We start from the raw sequence: 22,207 nt of genomic DNA, 5'->3' as shown, positions 1-22,207 counted from the left end.
AGGAGCGGCACCTGGCAACCGAAACGCGCCTTCGCCGGAGGGAGGGAGGCAGGGAAGCAGTTTCGGGAAGCCGTTTCGGGAAGCCGCATCCCCCTCCCGCGCCCGGACAGCCGCGGGGGCGGCCGCGGGCACCGGCGGCGGGGGAGGAGCGGAGCAGGAGCAGGAGCGGAGCCACACGGCGCGGCCGCTCCGCCAGCCCGGCCGGCGCTGCGGGGAGGCGGCTGCCCGAGCGGGGCCGCCCCCGCGCCTCTCCCGCCCTCCCTCCCTCCCTCCCTCCCTCCCGCCCCGCGCCGCCTGGACCACTGGGAAAGATGGATGGGCACGTCCTGGGATGGATTGTCCTGCTGTGGCTCGCAGGTAGGGCCACGGGCGCCCCGGCGGCCCCGACGTGCCCGTGCCGTGCCCAGCCCGCCGGGCTCCGCGGCTCTCTTTAGGGAGAAAATGGGGGGGTTTGGGGAGATGCTGCGGGAGGGCAGCGGCGGAGGGAGCTGGCGTGGGGTGAGGGCTGCTGCGGGGCGTCCCGCCGTGCAGTTTGCGGAGACTTCGCGGAGAGGGGCTGGGGACGGGGGAGGGAAGCGGCGCCTCCTGCCCTCCCGGGGTCCCCGGGGGCAGGTCCGAGGGGTCCCCGGGGGCAGGTCCGAGGGGTCCCCGGGGGCAGGTCCGAGGGGTCCCCGGGCGCTTCGCTCCGCGTGGCCCGCGGGGCGCTGGGTCCCTTGTTCGCCGCGGGGCCGGCGGGAGAGAAGCGCGCCGGCGGCGGGGAAGGTGGGAGCCGGCCCGGGAAGGCAGCTGGAAAGCGGGAGAGCTGGAGTGTCCTTGGCCGCGGTGGGGAGGGATGGCGACAAACCCTCGGCTCCCCCCAGGCCGGGGACAATCGCAGGAACTTCTCCTTTACCCGGTGTCCTGACCGCACACGCCGTCCTAACAGAGGTGTGAGAGGAGGGGGCTGCCCTGCCTCTGCCCCGGCCTCCAGGGGGGCCTTCCCAGTGGCGGTGCAGTTGTGCCCAGGCCTTTGTGACCGCAGGAGGGGATTGCCTCCCCCCCAGCCCAGCTCGCCCACCACCTCTTGCCCGTCGGGCGAGCCCTCCCTCCTTAAGCCAGGGGGAGGGGAGCCGGAGAGGAGAGCGGAGAGGGGGAGAGGGCAGGGGGAACAAGCTGAAAAGGGGCTGGGTCTGAGAGCTGGACAACGAGGAAAAGAGAAGGATTAAAACAGAATGAGAACGGCGGGGCAGCCGGGAATCAGGGAGGAAAGAGGGAGCCCTCTCTGAGGGACAAGATCTGGCTCCTGTGAGCCGGTGCAGCAGCCAGGCACAGGCAGGAGCAGCAGGCTTTAGGAAAAGCTGCAGCAGGATGACTTAGCCAGGCAGGCTGGTTTCAGGCTGAAAGAAACAGACACACTTGGTTTAAGTGGCACATATTTCCCACCGCCACCGATGTATCCCACAAAGAAGACCTCAGCCTCTTCCCTCTTCCTATTCAGATTTAGGATTCACAAGCAGTAAATTCGGCTTTTAGTCATAACACTTTTCTCCCACTACCCACCCACCCCTTTCCTTGCTTTTTCGCTCTGAGTCATCTTCAACACCGGTGCCTGCCTACTGCTCCCTTCCAGGGTTTCACGGCTTCATCTGGGGCTTCAGCAGCTTCCAGCTCATCCTCCCTCCCTCCCTGCCATTTGGCTGCTTCCAAATGTATCCTGCCTCACCGAGTTGGTCTGGAGTGCCAGCATACCCACAACTACCGCTCCTTTCCCACTAGCCATAGTAATGAGCTGATAAAACAGCATCCAGGGACTGGGAAAGGAGTACGGGGTGCAGATAAACGTGTCATTACGTTCCTCCCTCTTTTTAAAGAGCTCCTTTATCTGGACATGTGCGGATAGATCAGGACTTTTCCATCAGGCTAAAAGACTGGGCTGCTGACACTTTCCTCCCTCCACCGAAGGTAGTTCAGGATTCCTGGCAGCGACCGCTGTTCGGAGCATGCAGGGTCAATGCAGAGAGAGAGAGGTGCCGCAGTAGTAGGAAGACCTTCCCGTTTCCTCTAGCCCCGGGGTTTTGAGGCAGGACTGCGTGCTGCTGGTGCTAGTCGAGAGCCAGTGGGCACAGGCTTCCGGAGGCAACAGGTTATCCACAGCTGCGTGCTGAGAGATGGAGGCAGCCGGAGCCCGCCCGCTCCCCTCCACCTCTGGCCGCTGCTGCCCAGCAATAAATCAGGTGCTGCTGTCCTTTTTCATGGCCGAGAGAAAGCAAATAAGCCAAGGTGTGCGACTGTGAGCGTGTGTGTGCACAGAAAGGGAGGAGAGGCTAGCAAACATGGATTCAAGATTTTCCTCTCCCCAGTGGCTGTGCGAAGGAATGAAAGGTCTGCATCAAGGTAAGGAACCCTAATCCAGCCTGAGTGGTGCACTCTGCTCTCTGAAAGAGAAGTGGGGGCTGGGAGGTGGAGGGGCCAGGGTAGGAGGCAGAGTGCAAGATGGGGGGGAGGAAGCAGGGAGACAAAAGAGAGCACGAAAAAGAAGGCTCTCGTCCCCTTCTCCCCTCCTCCCTCCTCGAGGTGGGCTGAGAAATTTCTAATCAGCACTTGCAGTTCCTTTCCTCCCAGCAGTAATTCCTCTCTGTCCTTTGTTTGTCTTTAATTTTTGGCTCTTGCATTTATCTTTTGTTTGGTTTTGCGCATTGTGAGTTCTTACTGCAATTTCAAAAAATCCTGTGTGAGGTACAAAGGGTTTGGTTTGGCTTCTCCTCCTATCCTGCTCTCCCACGTTTCTAAAGCTAGTGTTTTAATAACAACAGCAAATGGATGAAGAACAGGTCATCCTTTATTCCTTCCTGTGAGGTCACACAGGTTAAGATATGTGTGGGACTGTGTTCTCATTCTATAGAAAGAAGATACATTTGCCAAGTATTCTTAAGTCACTGTGTAAAGCTGGTTTTTGTAAACTACCAAGTGCAGCTTGATTCTGGAATGAATCCTCTCCTCGTGCTTACCATTATTCTTAATAGTGCTGTAATTTGTAATGCAATTAAAACTAGAGAGAAGTGTTATACTGGAGGCTGAGCTCCAGTTTTACGCACAGAACAAGCAGAGCAATATTTTTCTGCCTCACAACTTGGACTAAGCTTGGAAAGATTACAATTAGAAGACTGCCCATGTTGAAATGGGGTCTTTTCTCCCTCCTAAGTAATTTTTTACCACTAATTTAGGGCTTGGTTCCTGTTTATTCTCCCTATGCAGAAGAGCCACTGCAGTGCAATAGTGTAGTAGAGAGGTGGGTGTATTTACTGCCTCTACTTCCCCAGCCACAGTTCAGGAGAGCAGGCTGAGGGGGGCATGCTGGAGCACAGCTGTGCTTTGCTGTCTCCCGGCCAACTGAGCACACTTCTTGGGAAGGCAGGGAAATGGATGGACTGTCTCATCTGTCTTGACACAAAATGTTCATCTGACTTCCCTTGCCTGGCTTCACAGAGCATACGTGCAGCATAACTGGGAAGAAATCTCACATTTTTTCTTACTTTCTAGTCCTGCAAGGTCACCTTGAGTGGGACTGGCACCAGTGGAAATCCCAATGCTATCCCAAGGACAGGTGTTAATGCTTGGTGTTGTAAAGCTCGGAGAGACTCTTCCCATTTATTTTCCTTTGTTCTCAGGTGTGATGGTGATCAGTTACTGAGTGATAGTTCTGAGCATGAATTCTAGGATGCTGAACCAATGCTGTAAATCATGAGGCATCTGACAATCGTAACAACTTTCAGGCAGTAATAAGACAGGGTGGATTTGATCTGGTGGCCAGAGCTGAGATAATTTGCCTGAGAACGTCTGGGGTGACTTTTGTCAATATGTGAAAGGGGCAGGTCATAAGGGAGTGTAAGGAGCATGGGGAAAGTGATGAAGAGAGACCAAAGTCAGGAGCACAGGGTACCTGGGAACACCACCACAGAGAATGGGGAAGAGCATGGAATAGTCCAGTCTGTTTGCACAGCCTGGGCTGTCCTACATGGATTGTTTTTTCTTTTATTGAGGTACTGTGCTGGGTGTGCAAGGCCATGCTTTTCTGCAGCTGCTGTGGGCTTTCCCCTTTCCAGGTTAAACAGTCAGAGAGCTGAAATTCTTGGTTTTGCTATGGAGCTGCAAAAAATCAGATCCATGCTTTCACCTCAGTTGCACCTGACCTGTTCAGGAGTTGGTTTCTTGCTTCTGAAAAAGCTGACAGTTAGTGATCACGTAGCTAAGAACACAAGTCTGATAGGAACCAGACCAAGCCATCCAATTCATTTCCCAAAAGGCACTCAACACAATCTGATGGTGATGGCTTTTGCTGATAAATTGCATGGATTGGATTTAGTCCAGCATGAGTAGGCAAGAATCTACAACACAATCCTAGTGATCCCATTGGCTCTCCATTCATCAGTTTACACATCTGTTTATCATCTCTAACTTTCTGACCTCAAAGTCAAGGTGCAATAAACAAAGATCCTTTTGCCCAACAGTTTATTTTGTTCAGAGAGGTGTTATAAACTATGCTCTAAGGGCACTGTCTCTTACCAATGAGTGTATGCTTTTCTGCTGAAGCCCTTAGGTATAGTCTGGGAGTAGTTTTCCTGAGGTGCCTGTTTCAGGGCCCAACTGCGTGCAACAACTTCTGTCAATAAAGGTGTGTAAAACTGGGAGGATGTAATTTTTGTAGCTTTATAGCATCAGCTGTGCTACCTCGGGCAAGTGGTAGTGTGAGCCAAATAATAGCAAAGAAAGAGATGAGATGCATGTACAGGTAGGGAGACTCACGCTGACCTGAAGAATAATGTGTCCTGCCTTCTCTTGGACTCAAATCTTGTGTGCCAGAAGGATGCAGCCTGAGACCTATCAGGCTGAACTACACTGTGTGGCTTTGCCATTATGGGGATTGGTGCTTTAGATCAATTTTATTCTGACTAGATGATCTTTGAGGTCCCCCCCAGCCCAAACCATTCTGTGATTCTATTATTAGAGGCTAACTTAAGGCTGTGTGGTGAAGGTAAATCTTCCTGGGATTCATTTCACCTCAGGGAGGCATAGACTTCTCTGGAGGGCAAGGGCAAAGCAAAAGGCTCAGTTATCACCCCTCAACTGCTTTCCCTCTTTTGCTCAAGGAAGGCGCTTATGGGGATCAGACTCACAAGGCTCAAAGGCGCCCTTACAAATATCCCCTCTGTAATCACTTCCTGGAATTTGCTTTAATCACCAGTGAAATGTATTAGTGATAGCTTGTGTGTAGTGTTGATTGCATAGTTTGAATGCATAATCTGAGGATAGTTTAGGAAAAGAAACAGAGAGAGGAGAGGAATGCACATTGCCAGTTGAAGCAGACAGACCCCATACAATCATATTTCTGAAGTGTGATTATTTTTAAGCTTTTTCTCTGGGACTGTGTATATACATATGTACAGGCACACGAAACCATGGATTCTTTTTATTTTCTAAGACTAAGGATATCTGTTTTTTTAAGGTGCACTTGATTAATATATTCAGACCTTTTTCTGAGGGTTTACGAGAACAAGAAGGATGGAAAGCAAAATGGTTAGAGTACTCCCACGAGCTAGATCTTTTTTTCTTGTGAAACTTCAAATGTTGTGAAATTCACAATGAACAAGTTGCTTCTCTGGAGTGCAGGAATTGCACTTCTATGATGATTTTGAAGTAAAGGCTAATCTTGCTCTGTCTGCATTAATCAAAACATAGCACAACACAACTCAGTTTCTTTTTAGTCCTACTTGTATTGAACTAGTCAAAGCTACTGTGGTGCTGTCACTCGACTTGTCATTGTTTTTCACGTATTTCAAGTTTTTTCTCTGCTACATTAACAACCCAGAGTTCTGCCCTGTGATACATCTGAGGCTTTTCTTATCTTGGCTAGTCTCTTGAAGTTTTTTGAGGTCACGGTTTCTTCTTAAAGGTGAGGAGGTCCTAAGCAGACCACTATAATTCCTGTGCATGGACATAACTGATCCTTGTAAAAGCTACCATCTTGTCTTCAGGCTGTCAGACATCCTGTTGGCCTTTTTGATGGACACTGTTACAGCAGGGACGTGCTACATGAATCAATTCCAACCTTTTTTTTTTTTTTTTTTTTTTTGGCAGGGGAAATAACAGGTGTATAATTTCCCAGTTCAGCCATATATAATTATATATAATTTGACTTAAATAGATCTAAAGTTTCCACTGCTCCAGTCTCTCAGTCTGAGGCGCTGTGTTGCTCTTAAATGCTATTCCTGGAAAGAATCCGAAAATAATACTTCAGAAGTTAATAAAGAGCTTGGGATAGGATATAGAAAATGCCAGATAATTTTCTGCACATCTCCAAAAAGCTAGAAAAAGAATAATCTAGAAAAAAAATTCCTATGTGTTCCCAAAAGCTGCGTTTCTTTTCTTGATATAGACATTCACATGGGGGTATGGTGGGGAAAGTTAGTCAGATGAGAATTTGCTAAAGCTCAGCTAATCATTTATTAAAGCAGTCCCTGGCTTGCCAAACTCATTAATCTCATTAACAGGGAAGGAGGGCTACAGTGCATGGTTAGCTGAAAGCACAGTGTTTACTAAGCAGAGTACTTGGTTCACAAGGGAAAGATTTAAATATTCAGTGTGTCACTGTTTTATCCCTGAAGCTGAGGTAACGTGATGAGTCACTTGATCAGCTCATGTCACATGCTGGCTTTGGCCTCAGACTTCGAGCGGTCAGGCACAGAGTTGCCAGACACAGGTCTGACCTGGACCCATTTGTTTTTCAAGGTGTTTGTCATGTCTGTTGCATCCAGATGCAACCCAGAAAGCACTAATCTCTGGAGAGGAGAGAATAAGACATCGACACTCGGTTCACCTTGAGAAGCAAGTGCTGTCGTTCCCTTAGTGCCGCACGGCCCCTGCGTTTGGTCGCTGGGAAAAAGAGGCCTGGCAGAAACGTCCCAGTGGCTGCTTCCTGAATTGTCTCTTTGCCTGTGCCTTGGGAAAGTACAGGAACGGCCTCATGGCACTGCCCCTCCTGTGGGAGACCTCAGCTGTGTTTGGTGGCGCTCTGGAGATCACCCACACTTCGGCGTTTGGATTTGTGTCCAGGCGCTTCTGTCAGGACTAATATCTCTTGTGCAGCTTCCATGTGGCACAAGCATTATATCCATGATGTCATGCATTTGTTTTATGCATAATATGGCATTTATGTGCAAATGCCACAGCACCCCTGTGCACTTCAGGCCTTCACATAATAGTCCCCAGCGTCAAGTCGTGCCTAGATCAGTAACTCTTTTTTTAGTGTCAGGGACCATCTTGCCTATCTGAAATAAGCTTTCCCCTAGGCTCTGTCCATGCAGTCTTTTTATCCTCTGAGTGGTATTTGTAGGCTTGGTTGTGATTAGTAGTTTGGACATAGATAACGTGTTGAATTTAATATTCACTGTTGTTCCAACCTCTTCGCTTTCCTTTGGTTCTGAATCCTGGTTGTGCAATCTCTCCTTGCTTTTGCTTTTCAGGTCTGCAGCTGTCTCCAACTCGACCTTGTCTCTTCATGCCTGCTGTTGTCATACTGTTGATGCGTTTATTGCTCTCTGTCTGCTTCAAGCTCCAGTGCTTTAGTCTATGCCTTTTTTTCCCCCATTCTAAAGATACCTCCTGTCATTTCATTTTCTTTGGCCAGCTTCCATCTCCTTTTCATCTCCACTTTCTGGAGTGGGTGGGTTATTTTTGCTGACTCCTTTTCCTCTCTTCTCTACATCGTTTCTTAATCTCCTGCAACTCCAGTCCTTTGAAATTATTTTGTCCTGGGCTGAGACACCTTCTTCAGTTTCTTCCAGCTGAATGCAAGCTTCCATGATTGTCATCCTGCTTATCCTTCTGCTTCCTATACTTACCCTGATACGCTATCCTTACTCTGTCTGTTTTCTTCTTTCTTGGCGTTTTCCCTTCTCTTCTACTGCTTCCTGACATCAGGAAACCTTTATTTGTCCTCAGTCTTTTGTTCCTCCCTAAGCTTCCCTAAGTCCATCAGTCCATTCTCCAGATGTTGTGTAAACTTTCTCTTCTGCTCTATTCTCTTGAATGTCTTTTGTGTCTTGTCCTCTTTTTCATCATGCACTGCTCTGGGATGTGTGTAAACTGTGAGTAGGGAGTCATCACCAATATTTTCAATACTGACTCTGATTCCTTTTTCTCCAGTGTTGTGTAAGTGCTCTCAGGCATTGCTGCCTGCAGCACAAGGAGGGAAGCAGTGAAGGGCGTGCGGGGAAGGTTTTGGCCTTTCCCCTGTGGGTAGATGGAGTACCTCACTCTCCCAAGGGCTCTGCTGACACTGCTCACTGACTCTCTCTTCTCCCTAAGCTACATAAGGATGTGGCAGCAGTCCTATGCGTCTTCTCTGGGGCCTTAATACATCAGAGCTCCAGGCTGCAGCTCTCCTGTCAGCTGGTAGATAAACATTACATATTGAGATCCCTCTCCTCCCTGGGAATGTGAAAAACTTGAGTGTTTGGGCCATTTTTCTCCACACCTCCCACATGGAGCAATTTCTCTCAGCGCTACTTGCCAACCCTGGGATGAGCTGTCTGATTTGGATCCACTCCTTCATGCATCTCTAGAGGTTGGCAGAGCAAGCAGCACTAACTGGGCACCAGTGCACAACAGGCTGGGCCAGGCGCTGTGTGTTGCTTGGCTTACAAAGAGGAAGTGTGATGCCACTGAAATTGGGAGGAGGGGGACTTATTCTGCAGTAGGGTTGTTATGAACTTGGGATCTGACCCCTTGGCTGACCTGCTGTAGAAGTGCAGCATGGCCATCCCTAAAATACCTCTTCCTTATCTTGTGAACCTGCCACAGAAGCTGTGAATCATCACACCACTGTGTTAGGGCCTGTGCAGCATGAGGGTGCTACATCTGAGCCTTCAGCCCCATCATGGTGTATTTTTATTTGTGGCTGTAGGCTAGGAAAAAAGCAAACTTACTTCTGCTGCCAACATCCGTCCTTACAGCATACATTGAGGAATATTGCACCCTAGCACCTGAAACAGAGGGACAGTTTTATGTGTGGGGGGAGAATGATGCTGTGATAAAATGCAGTAGGTCCCTCTTCAAGCAGTGCCAAGGCATATGATACTCATGTTTTTGTCTTTTAGCTGAGGTGGAAGGGTTGCAGGTCACTGTGCCTGAGAAGAAGAAGGTGGCCATGCTGTTTCAGCCTGCTCTGCTTCGCTGCCATTTCTCTACTTCTTCCACCCAACCAGCTGTGGTGCAGTGGAGGTACAAATCTTACTGCCAGGACCGGATGGGAGAAGCTTTGGGAATGGTGACCTCTGGGTTACAAACAATGAGCAAGAGGAACCTGGACTGGGATCCCTACCTGGACTGTGTGGACAGCAGAAGGACAGTCCGTGTCGTGGCCTCCAAACAGGGATCTGCCGTCACTATAGGGGACTTCTATAAGGAAAGAGATGTCAGCATTGTCCACGGTAACTCTCCTACCCCAGTCATGCTTGGTGGGGGCTGGAATGGACCCTTAGCAATTTGGGATACTGGAGTCTGACAGTAATTGTCTGGTTAACTCCCTTAGAAGGGGCTGTGGGATGGGGTTGTATGTCAGACATTCAGGATTCAACCAGCCAACCAACCCTAGACCCAAACGTAATTTCCTCTGGCACTTCCTTTTATTTGTCTCCATGTAGGTCTCCAACCCAGATACAGAATTCTTTTTTTTCCTTTCAGTGAGGTGGAATGTTTTCATTCCTGGCTTCTGCATATTGCTCTGTATATAGATTTTCCTTAACAAAGGAAATCTAGATTTCCAGCAAGAGAGATATGAATTCAGCCTCTGCCAGCTAGGTTTTTCTTCCTTACAGATCCCACTGATTTTTTTCCAGTTCCAAAATCCTCAAATTATCCCATGCCTTATGTTTGCTCAGCCCTGGACTTTAGCTATAATGAATCTAAAGCCACACAGCCTTGGGCAGTGAGAAGAGATTTCTGTGGGGTGAAGTCCTGTTGGGTGGAGAAGAGGGGTGTCAGGGTCCTGATACATTTTTTTCTGGAAGGCTGTGTGAGAAACCTTGTCCCTCCAAAGTAAAAGGTTTCTGCTTGGCTCAAGACACCTCCTCGCCAGAAGTGGAGACTCCTTGGAGTGGAGAGTGTGTGATCAGCCTCAGCAAGGAGGAGTGTTTTCCTTTGTCTCCCTGTAACCTCTGGCAGATGACTGAGGTGCTGTAGGGGAGACAATGCCTAAGCCCTTCTTTAATGATGTAAATATTTTGGGTCCCCAGGCCATGGAGGAGGATAGAAAATGACATTAGTTACCCCTTCTTGCTCTTGGCACTTGCAGAGTTGCCTCTGCAGCATTATCTGTCTTCCCACCTGCAGCTCCAAGTCCCGAGCCTGTTGGTTTTTTTCCTGAATACTGTTATATTCAGGATAAGATTAACCCCTCTTCTTAGTAAGGAAACGAAGTGGATTTGGGACACAGAGGTGGACACAGTGCATTCAACGCTTCATTCTTATTTTAGGTGTTGGAGGGGAAGCTTGACTTTTCTTTTTTGCCTTCCAGATGCAGACCTGCAGATTGGGAAGTTGATGTGGGGAGACAGTGGGCTCTACTACTGCCTTATTATCACACCAGATGACGTGGAGGGCAAGAATGAAGAATCAGTGGAGCTGCTTGTGCTGGGTGAGCCCTCTTGTCAGATTGCTTTTTCGGCAGATACCTGATGCACCTTTCCTTCTGCCCTCTCCCTCTCTCCATGTATCTGTGCACCATATTACTATGGGGTGTAGGAGCTGTGTAAAACAGCACCTTCACCATTGCCTTGCACCTTGTGCAGTCATTCACACCTTGGCAAAGTGGGTGGCAAATGCTACCAAACCAGAATAGGAGTGTTTACACCCACACCGCTCACACGTTACACAGGCGTCAGTGACTGCAGAGAGTGCAGGGCTGTGGAAAGTCAGAACCCTTGTTTTTAAGGTGCAAAACAATAAACTTGCGGCAAAATGAACACTTGAGACAGAGTCTTTTAAAAATAGACACCCAGAAGACAGCAAATCTTACGATTTTTGCTGTCTTTTTAACATTCCCTTCGTCCCGCTCTTCTGACCTGTGAGGATGTCAAGAAGTACTGTGTTAGGTGTGTCAGTCTGGGAGGTTGTTTTGTCTGCCTAATGCTACTTGTCCAGTTAGAGGTGCAGTTTCATAGTCACCCCAGTCAGGTCTGAGCTGGTGCTACCACTGAAAGGAGCTGTACCCTCTGTGTGGTCTGCATGCTTGGCTTAAGCTCCCCTGAGCAGTGTGGTGAGCAGCTTCTTCCCTATTTGCAGGGTTAGCTTTCAGTGATGGCTTCCATGATCCAGCTCACTGTAAAGGTCAGAAAAGCACCCATCCCAGCCAGAGGAGAAAAGCAGGGTGGAAAGGGCCTTTCAGGGACATTCATTGATGTGCCTTGAGCCAGCTGTAGTAGTTGAACCCTAGATGCCTCAGATGAGTTTTTCCCAACTCTCCTTAAGACCTGCTGATAGCAACATTTGTGTAGTTCTTGGGTGTACAGGTTCTGTACATCCTAGGAAGGAAATGTTAAAAAGCTTGGGCCAATAGTGTCTAGGTGATATGTGGAAGCATGATAGAACAAGTCTGTCAAGTGCCCTTGCCCTTCTGCCTAAGACCAGAGTTTAATTGACATTTGTATTTGGAGCTGTAGTTATCATCACAAAGTAAACCAGGTTGAATGGGTGAGGCACTGTAACAGTACCACCACCTCTCCTCAGCCCTTCATAGGATGGTCAAGCAATGGACAATTGGAGTGGAAGGTCAGAAGGTGGAAGGTCAGCCTGGTCCCTCCAGAAAAGTGTCATTTGCCTGTCCAAACCCACGGTGTGACTGTGTATCATATGCCGGTTAATAAGAGGCCCAGGACTGACCTGTGTGGGCTCAGGTGACATTATATCTGCCAGATGGCAATGGTAGCTGTTACATACCCTCTCCAGAGGACCTGTCTGGGGCTGTGTGGTGATGAGCTGCTGAATTTTTGTCCTTTCTCCACCTTCCTGTTCAGGATTTGGTGTCTTCCTCTTGTGTCTACAACTGTGCTCAGACACCAGTGATGAAACAGTGCCATGGTAACAGGAAGAATCTGGTTTTTGGTGTGTACAGAAGATTATGTGGGGAGAAAACATAGAAATCCCCTCCTCTGGAGCTGGCTTGGTGTCCCTGTTTCCAGTTTGTTGTGGTTATGTTGGGAGGAAACACGTAGCTTTGTGTTACCCTCGGCCACATCTGCTTTTCTGTTCAGCTTGTGGGTCTGACCTTGCGCTGTGTGCAGCACTCGTGCCAAGTTTGGCAGCAGCATGAAGCAGACTTGTTGTGGGCATACTTTGTTCTGCCTCATGCTGTTAGGCGCAGCTTGTGAATATTTCTTTTCCTGGGTAGCGTGTACGGAGGCAACATTCCAGCTTTTGGTGCAATTCCAGGGTTACTTCCCTCCCTGCCTCTCTCCCCCTTCCCACCTTGTCCTTTTCCTTCTGCCTTTGCCGTTACTTTTCCTTCTTTTTCCTTTATCTCTCCCCTTCGATGGCTAAATGATAAAGCAGCCAGCGGTGAAAATACCATTTCTTAATACTCTGGCATCTTCTGGGGCATTTTTCATTCCATGCCACTGCTTGGAGGGAGACACTGGGTACAGATGTAGATTGGAGCGATTCCACAGTCCTAGGAAACGTGTGGTAAAAGGGTTTTGTTTGCTGTTTTTCTGGTTTCTGCTCTTTGGGTGGAACCCAGATTCCCTGTTAGGTTGGAGCAGTGGAGGGATGGTGTGTGAGAGACACTATGATTCCCACAGCACATTGCTGCTTGTTCCCTGCTGAGACTGGGCTTTCAGATATAATTTACATTGCTTATTTTGGGGTTGCTGCATGATTTAAGCTTAAATTAGAATTTTGACTAGGGCGTTGTCACGTTATCATTTGGGGTGATAGGAAAACCAGAACGTTTGAGTTAGAGAGAGAGATACTGGTGGACAGGGCAGTTTTACAACATGTAGGAACCATGAAAGGTGTGAGAGGCAAAAATGGTAGATACCTAATAGCACTAATAAATTAATGGAAGTTTGTTTAGCCAAAAGTGGAGGGTCCTGCTTTTATACAGTGAATCACACCTTTAAAAATCGGTCAAAAGCTGCTTTATCACAAATTGGAGCAAAATCCAAAACCTGAGCAGGTTACAGCATTTCTTTTTTCTTAGGGAAGCAATCACTGAGACTACGAGTGAACTCTTAAGCCAGTCAGCCTGAGCCATGATGGGTTTGCATGTTGGGTTTTGTCTCCTGGATGTGTCGTGTTGGCACACAGAGCTGCTGGTCAGCTCTGGGTAGCATCAGAGAATCCCTTGTGCTGCCTTCATTTCAGGCCTATTTCAGAAGAGCATAAAAGCATTTATTTATATCCATTTGTGCTCAGCAAAGCTGATAGGATTTGTAAAGCATACTGGATGTTAAGCATGTGCTTATTATGTGCTTTGCTGAGAAGACCAGTGTCTTTTTGCTTAGTCAGGGTCTTTACTCTCTCTGATGGAATCAGTACAGGTGAGGGAAGAGGGAGAGTAACCTCTGTGCCTCAGAAACACAAGAGGAGATTGACTGGTAGTGAACTTTCTGTAGAGTAAGGGAAGAATTTAAATAAAAAGTACTATTACACACTTATTATATATAAAATACATATTTTAGACCTTATTGCTCTCTAAAACTACCTGAAAGGAGGTTGTAGGAAGGTGGGGGTCAGTCTCTTCTCTCAGGCAACAAGTGGCAGGACAAGAGGACGTGGCCTCAAACTGTGCCTGGGGGGTTCAGGTTGGACATCAGAAGGAATTTCTTCACAGAAAGGGTTGTTAAATATTAGAATGGGCTGCCCAGGGAGGTGGTGGAGTCACCATCCCTGAAGGTGTTGAAGTAAAGACTGGACGTGGCACTCAGTGCCATGGTCTGGTTGACCTCGTGGTGTTCGGTCACAGGTTGGACTTAACGGTCTCAAGAGTTCTTTTCAAACCTAAATGATTCTGTGATTCTCTGATATATGTGTATTTTGATGGTGTTTGGAATCTCCAGATGGGGTGTAGTGTGCTGGAAGCTGTATGAGCTCTGCTTCTGCTGCAGCAGGAGTGGACAGAGTTTAGCAATTCCACAGCAGGAGCCAAGTGATGCTCTCTGCACTCATGTGCTTTACTAGAAATGTAGAACCTTTGCTGACATTATAGCTGGGCTAGTGAATCCATTTGCAACTTTGTATGTTTTTATTTTTTAGAACTAATGCGATTGAATCTAAAAGGCTGAATGCAACAGTTTAAAAAGTGCGTTTCTGTCATAGTAGCTATCAGCTAGTGTCCTGCTTCTTGAAACACAGTGCTATTAATCATGTTGTTATTCGTAGCCTCTGTGTACTGCTTTTTATATGAGAATGTCAGTGGGCTTCAGTAAAGTAATTCATTGCAGCCTTTCTGAAGGAACTGCACATGTACCAGTGCAGTGGGTGCAGGGTGCCTGCCTGCAGTACCCTTCACACTGGAAGTACAGGGCAGTGTCAGGGGATACCCCATTCTTCATGTGACCTTCTCACATCAGGAGGCTGTCCAACTTAGTTGCATGGGATTGTGTATAACCCAGTAAGCCTTCCCAAGAGCCAGAATTTACTAACCAGGTGCAGGGTCCTGTGGGAGCTCCTTGCCAGGCTGGTGCAGCTGTAGAGCAGTGGCTGTAGGTACAGCTCAGCTCAGCTGGGTACCCTGAGATGTGTAGGTCTGTGCAGGCTCAGCAGTGTTTGCATTCTGAGACTTTACGTAGCTTAGACATGCTTCATGAAACAGTTGCTTCATTTCCAAGGACCTGTCAAGTTCTTGGAAGAGGCAGGAAAGGGCTCCACTGATCCCAGTTGTTGGTTTGATACTTTGGGTAGTGATCCCTATGCTTTGCTAGACAGCCATTGGCTGTGCTCTTTTCCCCTTCGTTTGGGCAGCAAATACTATATAAACTATATATTAGTGAAATGCTACTTTATAATTAATCACAGAATCATTAAGGTTGGAAAAAAACATCAAGTCCAACCTTTGACCAATCACCACCTTGTCAACCAAACTACATCAGCAAGTGCCACATACAGTCATTTCTTGAACACCTGCAGGGATGTTGACTCCACAACTTCCCTGGGTGGCCTATTCTAATGCCTGACCATCCTTTCAGTGAATAAATTCTTCCTGATGTCCAACCTGAACCTCCTTTGGTGCAGTTTGAGGCCGTTGCCTCTTGTCCTGTCACTAGTTGCCTGCGAGAAGAGGCTTCCTGTCTACAGCCTCCTTTCAGGTAGTTGCAGAGAGTGGTAAGGTCACCTCTGAGCCTCCTTTTCTCCAGGCTGAACAGCCCCAGCTCCCTCAGCTACTCCTCCTAACACTTGTGCTCCAGACCCTTCCCCAGCTCTGTTGCCCCTCTCTGGACTCGCTCCAGCACCTCAATGTCTTCCTTGTAGTGAGGGGCCCAGAAGTGGACACTCTCTGGGCTGGACCATCCAGCCAGTTCTTAACTCAGCAGATAGTGCCCCTGTCCAAGCTGTGGGCTGCCAGCTTCTCTGGGAGAATGCTGTGGGAGACAGTATCAAAGGCTTTGATGAAGTCCAGGTAGGGTACAGCCTTACCCTCATCCTCCCAAGTGGGTCACCTGGTCGTAGAAGGTGATAAGGTTGGTCAGACAGGACCTGCTGGGTTTTTGTAAATCCGTGCTGGCCAGATCTGATCCTCTGGTTGTCCTGTAACCACCATGTCCACCCACCAAGGTCAGGCTGACAGTTTATCAGTTTTTTCATCAGTTCCCCCGATAAACCTTTTAGAACCTTTAGCTTCTCCCATTGTTGTCCTTTAAACAACAACAATTAACACTTGAGGTTTTTGTTAGTTTCCGAAGAGGGCACTTAACAAGGGTAAACTGCCAACTTCGGTAGTTTGTATTACCAGCCAATATCTATACAGGCTAACCCCAAAATTTATCAAAGTCTTAACACCTATAGGTAGGAAAGAATGTAGATACATACATACACAGCAAATTGTGCTGTAATTAATGTACTAATAGAGACATGTGTTGGCTTTCAGAGAGGACAAATCTCTACTGGGACACGTGTGTACGATGTGCAATGCTAATAAGGCAGTTCTTACTCAGCAAAGTGACTCAAAAGCTGGTATAAATATAGCCAGGTTTGGAGTCTCTTCTGTGCCAGGAGGGACTGTATTATAGAAGTCGACATGATTTTGGAGATTGAAAAGTTCTTGGCAAAACTCTCCCTTACAAGACGTTGGTTTTAGGATTTTGCTCTGATTTGCTGAAAAACTGCCAGTAGCATCTGAGCCAGTGCTCGGTCACAGGAGCTGGCAGAGATATCGGTGCTGTTGGCCACGTGCTGGGGATGAGAGGGCCAGATCTCAGCCGGGGAGATGCCTGTAAGGAACTTCAACGGAGAGGGCTTTGTCGACCTTGAGCTGCACTTTGTGGGTGGTGCCAGCAGGCGAAGGAAGTGATTGGCACAGGAGCCTTCCACTTAAAAATCCAGGAAAGTTGCTGATGCCAGGAAGGCTGCTCGTGCCCTCCTACCCCCAGAGTGCTCATCCTGTCCTCATTGGGCACTGCCCCAGACCACTGTGCTGCCGTCTTTGTGATCTGGTTCCAGGACCCCTAGCCCAGCCTACTCCTAGTTAGTTATTTCACACCGTTTAGAAGTGCTACTTGTTGCCAAGGTTTTTTACCCCTCTTTTCCTCCTTATTTGTCAGCGACAGCCGCACGCTGCTCACAAAGGAGACTGGTGTGATTAAAAGACCTCTGTTACTAAGGTAGCCATGGCAACAGCCTCCTTGGAGGTCTTTGTTGCCTGCTAAAACTTTGATCTCCAAAAGGGGCTACTGCTGTTTCTCCCTCCAATTCAAGAGAAGGATGGGAAGAAAGGATAAAGTTTACTCCGAGCAGAGGGAGCACAGAGGAACTCATTGCAGAGCCATGCTCTCCCAATAAATCTCACAGCAGCCTCCTTGGAAAAGTGTCTGATTTACAAGGGCCACACTTCCTATCTTATGCTTTCCAGCCTCCCCTCAGGGCAGTGTCCCATGCCAGGGGCCTCTTGCTGTGGCATGGCTTGGCACATTTTTCCACCACTGAGAAGGAAATAGTTCTCTCTGTAGCTGCTGCATCCCGTGGTTCCACTGCAGCAGGTAGGGCTACAGAAGCAGCCTTCAAAGAGGAAAACAGCTCAAAAGTTATCCCCACAGTTACCCAATATTTATCACATTTATGCAATTGACAGCATTTACCACGTTCCCATATTTACCCAATTGCCGTGTTCCTGACTGCACCTGTGCCTACTTTATTCATGCCATCATTTCTTTTCAGCTGCACCACTTACCCTAATAATTTTTGTGTCTCTTCTCTGCAGACTCTCTGCTAATTGTCTGCTTGACTCCAGGTCTTCCCTGATCTGCTGCTATTTGCTCTCCCGCTCTGTCGCCTGCCTGCCTCCTGTGTATTAACTCCTGTCCTCGCTCGCCTCCGCTGTGTCTCTGCACCTCCTGGAACCGCTCTGCGTCATCCCCTCAGCTTTTCCTCTCCCATTCCTCCTCCTGTGCTCTACTGCTGTGCTCTGCACAGAGCAGACGGGGGGCTCATGGGCTCCCTGGCACTTCAAGGCTGGCTGGGGCCTGGGGCGTATGAGGTGCCTGGTGAGAGGCCACTTCGGGCAGGTAAAGCCCCACAGCAGCGTGGTGGGAATAGAGATGGCACGTGTCCCAGATCCTTTCTGGAATGAGGACAAGCTCCTAGCTCTGACACAGTCACCTGGGACAACCCTGGTAAACGGGGCCGTTTTCTATTCACTCTTTTCTGCCAGGAGTGTCGAGGTGGTAGGAGCTTGCACAGAGGACATGTAGCTCTTGGAGGTGGGAGCACAGAGCTGTGACTCAGCAGCGGTGCCCAGCCACGTCTTGGAGTGCCTGCAGCCTTTACTCAGCTGGGCAGAGCTGCTGTGCAGACGTGGTGTGGCCAGGTGGTCTCTTGGCAGGACGTTCTACTAAATTGTTTCCTCCCCACCGATTGCTATCTAGCCCCAGCCTCCACCTTAAAGTTTCCTAAAAAAAAAAAAAATGAGAGAAGTGAGGTGAGCTTAACACCCATGGAAGGAGCATCCTTGGCACGGAGAGCTGGATGGGTGCTGTGACCATGTCCTGGCTGGTTTTACAGCTATGGGTCCAAAAGGAGACCCTGCTCCCTGTGTTTTGGGCACTGTGCAACCCACTGGGGTGCTGTCCCAGGATCCCCTCTGCTGGCCACTGCCTGGCTCTGGGGTGTGCCCATGTGTAGGCCAGGTTTGCACAGGCTAGGAGGCAAAAGCCACTGGCAGCCCTTGCCCCCTGGCGCTGCCCTGTCCCTGTGCCTGCTGGCAGCCGGGGTGGGGGTTTTGCTCCACTTGTTGCTGGCTGCAGCAGCAGCAGCAGAGTGAGGAAAGCTGCCTTCAGTGAGGGACAATGGCAGGAGCCTCCCGTTGCTGAGGCAACCACGGGTGGCCTCAGCCTGTTGGCTTCCCTGAACGAATAGTGTGGGGAAGGTTTATCAGAGAATTAGTTCAGCCCAGGGTGGGGAGGGGTCGGGGCTGTGGAAGGCTGCTGAGGGCACGCAGTCCAGAGGCAGCATTGTGCTCACTGGCTGTCAGCTGGGGTAGTCGAGGCAGCAGAGCTCAGGCTGAGCTGTGGTGGTGCTTGCTGCTGCCTCAGGTCCTCCCAGGCTTTGTGCATCCCTGCTGGTGGCTCTGGGGCCCCCAGGGCTTTGTGAGCCCTGCTGCCAGGGCAGGGATCCAAATTCCCCAGGCAATGCTCTGATGAACCAAGTTGGGCTGCACGAGCAGGGAAATACTTGGCTGCTTGTAGGTAGCACAGAGGAACCACTTTGGTTGTCTTTGTAATGACTTAGCAAGTTCTCAGGCACTGTTTTTTTGAGGGATGCTTCTGCCCCTTGGTCGTGTAGTTCCTCTTGGGGATCAGAAGGTACCATAAGACCCAGCACTAGCAGGGTTCAAGGCTCTTCAGGTAGGTTCAAAGTAAAGCAGGCACCTATTTGGTGACGGCCATTTGAGATGGAGTTTTTGCTCCTTATAGGTGTCACTCCTTTACCTTTGTTAACACGGATTCAAGCCCTAAATTAGCTGTATACCTCCAGCTGTTTATCCATTGACATCTACTCTCAAACTGGGGCTGCATGTGAGCTTGTGCAGAGATGATAACACATGGGAGGCAAACTACATGCTCATGTCTGCCCATACGTTCTGCATGCATGTGGTTCATGCGTGTGCTCTTCACATACACACACACACAGAGGCCTGTGAAAGAACTGCTTGGGGGGTTTTTTTGTGAAAATAAGGAATATATTTAATGTGCATGTGGAACATACTGTAAATCTAGGACGCTGTCATACAAGGCATGCATTTGGTGCACATGTCTGGATCCCACCTGTGGCACCCAAGATTTAAGCCACACATATGTTGTATACGTGTCCATATGTTTTGTGAGCAGAAGGCATACAGGAGCACGTTCCCACAACACACTAGTCATGAGTGGTTTGGACACTTGATCCCTGCAGAAAATGGACTGCAAAGAACATCATGAAACCCTTTGTAAATGTAGATGAAAACGTTGCAGTGGACTGATGGCGAGAACCCTCCCTCAAAGTGGTAAATGGGGAACAAATGTGTGGAACATCACCATGCTGTCTTTTGCTAAGAGTTCAGGACCACCTCATCATGATGGGCCTTACTGTGAGTACTAGTCAGCTTTGATGAGTTGCAACTGGCTGCAAAGCACTGCCTGCACTCAAGAGTATGTTCATTATGGCTTCGGTAGGCTTCCTTGTGGATTTTTGATCTCTACAGAGCCTCTGCTGAAGCACTGAGAAAAAAAACGGACAGTGGGAATTTGACTGTAATGTGCTTCAAGGACAGACTAGAGGCCAAGGAACTTGGGATCCAGTTCATCAATCATTGTGTCTGAGTGCTGCTTAGTGCAGGACCTGCAGGGCCTGTGGGGAGGTTAAAGGTAGCTTTCTACCACTTTTGCATTGGCTTACCCTTAGCTGCACCTGTTATGTTACACCCCACAGTGTGTGTCCCTCCTCAGAGTGCGGCTCTCCTGCCTTGTGCATGTCTTTAAAAATCCCAGCATGATCCTGGTGCCCTGTAGAAGAGTTCACAGCACAGCTGCACGGCTGTTCTGCCCATGCAGGTGTGTGTAAATTATAGCTGAACACTGGGCAGGATGTTTGCTGTGCGTTGGAAATATCCCAGACATTCAGTGCCAAAACAAATAGGCACCAGGCTGCCTTTGGGCTTGGATTTTGTTTGTTTGTATTTGGCTTCAAATTTTGAAGTTGACTTTGTGGAGTTTTTTCCCCCTTTTGCAGAATGACTCCACACAAATTTCCACACAAATCCTCCCCTGGCTGGTTTGCTTCGCTTGGGAGCTGGGCTTTATGACAGTCTCACCAAGTTCCTCGTGCTTCTCCAAATAATTAGCACATAGGCACAGTCATGCTTCAAGCCTCCTTTCGTGGAGCTGTCTGTGCACTTGCAGAGCCCCACATGGAGAGCACCACCCACGGATTTTGGATGCATGTGTCTGATTTATCAATGGCCTTGGGCTAAAGATGTTTCACATCCACAGAAACTACATCAGTGCATTTCAAAAGTAAACAAAGTCCTTCTGTTTGAGGACTGCTGTGTATTTTCAGGAGCTTTTTGCATGCATAGAGCATATCCCAGAAAGATGTTACCATGTAACCATGCTAAAGGGACTCCTTTTTCTTGTCATTTTGTGCCTAGATTGGAGAAGCTCTGTTCCAGATTCTTTCCCCCCAGCTCTGCTGATAAAGATAAAATGCAAGGACACAGAAATGGCAGAAGTGCAGAGGCAGGCACCAGGCATCGAGCAGGATGGCATCTCTGGTTGATAGGAATTCACATAACACGAGAGTGCAAGTGGGCTGATGAGGAAGGGAACTGGAGGCTAAGGCAGGGGCTGGGGAGTGTGTTTTTCTTGCAGTAACCTCTCTCCTTGTTCTCCTCCTTCTGTCTTTTCTAGGCAGGACAGGGCTGCTTGCTGATCTCTTGCCCAGTTTTGCTGTGGAGATTATGCCAGGTATTCAGTCATTTCACCCTTCAATACCCATTCCTCTGTCACCTTGTCTGTTTATCCTCCTGCAGCATCTCTATGTGTGTACGTTTCACTCATGTGTGGGGATAAAGAGAGAAAAGCCTGTCACTCAGTGGGAAAGTGTGTTGGGTTCAGATCTGAGAGAGCTGATGCTGGGCCGTGCTGGGAGCCAGTACAGAGATGGTTGATGTCGTGCCAGGATCAGTGTGAGAGCAGAAATGCCAGTGCTGTTTTGGGGACGTTTTGTGTCAGGCTCTCTGCTCTCCCCCAGCACAAAGCTAATGCTGCTCCAGCCCACGAGACCTCGACAGCCCCGTGCAGCTCTACCCCTCAGCTGCTCCTGTGCAGTGACCTCAGCTCCCCAGACCCTGGCTTGTGGCACTGCTACAGCCATTGCCACAGTTGGTGGCACAGGAGGTGCTAGAAATAGAACACTGGCTAGCAGCCCATCAGTGGCACAGCCTCCCTTGTGCTGCATGGCCAGGGCACCATCTTGGTAACACCAGGTGGTTGGAGCAGACGTGAGAGCTCCGTGCCCGTGATGGATCCCTTGTTAGCCAAACTAGCGAGGGCCACCAGTTCTGGCACTGCTTGCAGAGGAAACAGAGACTGTGCAACAGATTGTCCTTGAAAGGGAAAAGCTGTGAGAACATTTAGCCCTTGAGTCATCTGATCATTCCCTGATGGTGCCCAAGGAGCATTTCTTTCACACGTTTGGGCAAAAATGCGACTTCACAGAAATGTGTGAACCTATTTTCGAGTCTGTCCCAGAGATGCAAACGGAGAGAAGGCAGACACTCACCCACCTCCAGTGTAACCCAAACCTCCCTAGAATTTCTGCATAGCAGAAGAGGGATTGGTCTTTTCAGCATAGACAGCAGTTGATTCTCTATTGCCTAACACTTTTTCCGCCATTATTTACAATTTTATTGAATGGGTATAAAATTCTTGTGTTAGCCAGGTAGTTTTCTGATACCCCTACTGCACGGGTAAACAAGAAA

General features: G+C 48.9%; 1 protein-coding gene across 5 annotated transcripts in view; it reads left to right on the top strand.

Moving 5' to 3' along the window:
• The first annotated feature begins 278 nt into the window (after positions 1-278).
• The window catches only part of ILDR2 (immunoglobulin like domain containing receptor 2), a 39,420-nt gene continuing 17,491 nt past the window's right edge, over positions 279-22,207 (top strand). For 3 of the 5 annotated variants that reach the window (XM_051780270.1, XM_051780269.1, XM_051780268.1), the window contains exons 1-3: positions 279-357; positions 9,135-9,467; positions 10,553-10,672. In XM_051780270.1, the coding sequence (XP_051636230.1) occupies positions 312-357; positions 9,135-9,467; positions 10,553-10,672 (499 nt within the window). In that variant the 5' untranslated portion in view covers positions 279-311. Of the gene's footprint in view, positions 358-9,134; positions 9,468-10,552; positions 10,673-21,134; positions 21,192-22,207 lie in introns of all 5 variants that reach the window. The other 2 variants (XM_051780267.1, XM_051780265.1) reach the window with 1 other exon arrangement.

This window comes from Manacus candei, unplaced genomic scaffold (genome assembly GCF_025592945.1).
Source record: "Manacus candei isolate 608988 ecotype Guabito, Panama unplaced genomic scaffold, ASM2559294v1 h1tg000014l, whole genome shotgun sequence".
In the NCBI taxonomy this organism is placed as follows: Eukaryota; Metazoa; Chordata; class Aves; order Passeriformes; family Pipridae; genus Manacus; species Manacus candei.
This window is presented reverse-complemented; position numbering and strand designations above follow the sequence as displayed.